At 43.7% G+C, this 2,634-nt stretch overlaps 1 protein-coding gene across 1 annotated transcript in view; it reads left to right on the forward strand.

The window, feature by feature from the left end:
- The first annotated feature begins 206 nt into the window (after positions 1-206).
- JMJD1C (jumonji domain containing 1C) overlaps positions 207-2,634 on the forward strand; it is a 207,293-nt gene continuing 204,865 nt past the window's right edge. Inside the window, exon 1 of the mRNA XM_012723687.1 lies at positions 207-478. Within this exon, the coding sequence (XP_012579141.1) occupies positions 305-478 (174 nt within the window). The 5' untranslated portion in view covers positions 207-304. The remainder of the gene's footprint in view (positions 479-2,634) is intronic.

Below are 2,634 nucleotides of genomic sequence, written 5' to 3' on the forward strand. Positions count from 1 at the left end.
TGGCTGCTGAGTTGCAGCCTGAGACTGCGAGTCGGCGAGTCCAGGGGAGTGTTGAGGACTGCGAGAGACCAAAGTCGTTGTACCCTCCCGGGCAGTGTCCAGTGCGCCCCCGAGTCTCTCCGTGTGTCTCTCGCCCCTCACCACCCCCTCCCATCCCTCGGCCCACCTCGCCTCCTCCCATCTCCCCGGGCCGCTGTCGGGCAGCTGTCGTCCGCCGGTCGGTTCTCCAGCATGGGCGGCTGGTAGGAGCGGGATTTCGTTGGTTTCCTCTCTGTGGAGGGGGGCAGCAGGCGCTTCGACAGTGATGGCTATGGCGGTGGAGACGCGGCCAGAGCTGGTGGGGAAGCGGTTCCTGTGCGTGGCGGCCAGCGAAGAGGCGCGTTCGGAGCGCAGGGAGAGCGGACGCTGCTGTCGGGGCTGGAGAGCGGGGGTCATCAGAGCTGTGTCACATAGGGACAGCCGTCATCCGGACCTGTCGGTAAGACGGCGAGTGCTCCCGCACCTCCCAGGCTCCTTTCGCATCTTCCGGCTCTCAAAACCGTACCTTGTGGGGTGACCTCTGGCATCTGGTTCAGCCTGGCCAACTGGCGGTCACGCCCCTCCTCGGAACTCACTGCGGGTTTTCCCACATCCCCTGTCGGGTCACCGCCTCCCTCCCAGCCGGTTGCTTACCGGGAGGGAGCGGCTGTCTAGCAGGATGCCCCTGCCCCTGCCCCTCAGCCCTGACCCAGAGTGTGTTGGCTGCGGGCTTCACCACTGGTGGCGTCCGGGTGGGCGGCTGTGGAGACCGCTGAAAGGCGGGGTTGTGAGCCCTTCATGGAGCGGGCAGGTCGGGGTGAGGGGCAGGCCACTCACCTATTTTTCTTGATGAAGTCTTCGTACTTCAGTGGTGGAGACTTCAGACTTACTGTAAGGTTGTTGAAACCGAGTGAGAAAAGGAGCGATCTCTGATTTTTCAGTCTGTTCTGGGATTCGCGTGTGTTGTAGAGGCAGAGGCCGTGGCAGTAGCAGAGCCAACTGCTTTCTACAGTAGGTGTTCAGATTTCTGTGCCGGAAACTATGAACATGAGAATTTTTGGTGGAGGTCCATAGAAATTAACTTTAAAGTTATCTTCTTTCTGCTCCCCTCCCCTTCAACTTCCCTCCCTGTGGCATCCCCCCCCCCCCCCCCGGTAGTTTTTGCGGGTTTTTGTGAGATATGTCTAGTATTTTAGAATGAGGATGTTTCTGGGTTATGTTTGTTTTTAAATAAAACAAGAAATTTTGTAAATTAGAGTGTTCAATGCCCTTTGTAACCTTTAATACCATTTTTGCTTTCTTTCCTTTGTGAAGCACTCTACTGGTGTTTTGTTCCAGTAGTGTGAGGATATACTTGATTTCAAGATGGAATATATATGCTGTTAATTCCAAGTATATTTTTCACTGGGGCAAGATGTTGACTGCACTTTCCAAAGTTGGCTTAATAAGAAATAGTACATAAATTTATTGTTAATGCCCAGCAACGTTTTTTACTAAATTTTTTCCAGTTTGGGGATTATTTTGTCTTGATATGCGCAGGTGTATAATTCCAAATTCACATTTAATATCTATCTGTAATAGACACACCTACTATAATACTTTTTGTTTGCGTTTCTGAGTGTGTTGTAAACCTGTTTCATGACTGTAGTGTAGTCCGTGGTTTCATGCTGCATACTTTTATGTTGAGTTAACATTGCAAAATAGGCTGATTTTGCTAACATTTCTAGTAGGAAATAAGCAGGATACAGGTTATTTAGAAGATTTTGGTTGCTTATTCTTGTTGAAGAAAAAGCATCTTAAAACATTTCTGATCTTAATGGATCTGCAAATGATGACAATTTAATTACTTTTGTGCAGAAGTCACACTGAATTTATTTTTTACTTTGAAATTAAATTGCTCGGCTTTTATGTGGAAGTTGATTATAATTTAGCATTTTAAAATGACTTCACACATGGTGTTGAGAATTAGGAAATAATCTTTAATTATGAATATCATTGACAGGTCAGGCTTGTTAATATGTTAAAACTTACTTTCCTATATCGAGACTAATATATTTTATAAATATGATGTTTATAAAAAGGATAGGTTAAATCTGGGTATTTAAGAAAATGCAAAGTACAGTGGGTAGTAGGGATTGACTGGTACAAACAAGAATGTGTTTTCTCAGATGATAGAAATATGTATCTAGATAGTAGGTTATAGGGCATTTGTGTACATATTTAAAACCTTACAAACTCTGCACTGTACATTTCACTATATGCAAATTTTACCTTTAAAAAGAAAAGAACGTTTTGAACTGTAATTGTGAATCTTTGACAGTTTTCCTTCAAGTCTGTTTGAAAACATGATGTTATTATATGTAATCTGAGTTTGTTTTCTAGCGATTTAAAATTAGACCTAAACTCTTCTTGCAATCAATTTTTTTTAAAAACTGGAATGTCTTAATATCTATAGAATGTAGCTTCACATTTATGATTTTTTGTTACTAGAGAATAAATTTTAAAAAGGTTGATTATTTCATATAGATTATTTGTGAGTTTTCTTTTCCTTAAAAAGTCACAAATGTGTATTTTTTAAAAAAAGATTTATTTATGCATATAAAACCTGGGGTACAG

The sequence above is a fragment of the Condylura cristata genome, unplaced genomic scaffold, assembly GCF_000260355.1.
Source record: "Condylura cristata isolate star-nosed mole 26May11 unplaced genomic scaffold, ConCri1.0 scaffold00011, whole genome shotgun sequence".
Taxonomy (NCBI): domain Eukaryota; kingdom Metazoa; phylum Chordata; class Mammalia; order Eulipotyphla; family Talpidae; genus Condylura; species Condylura cristata.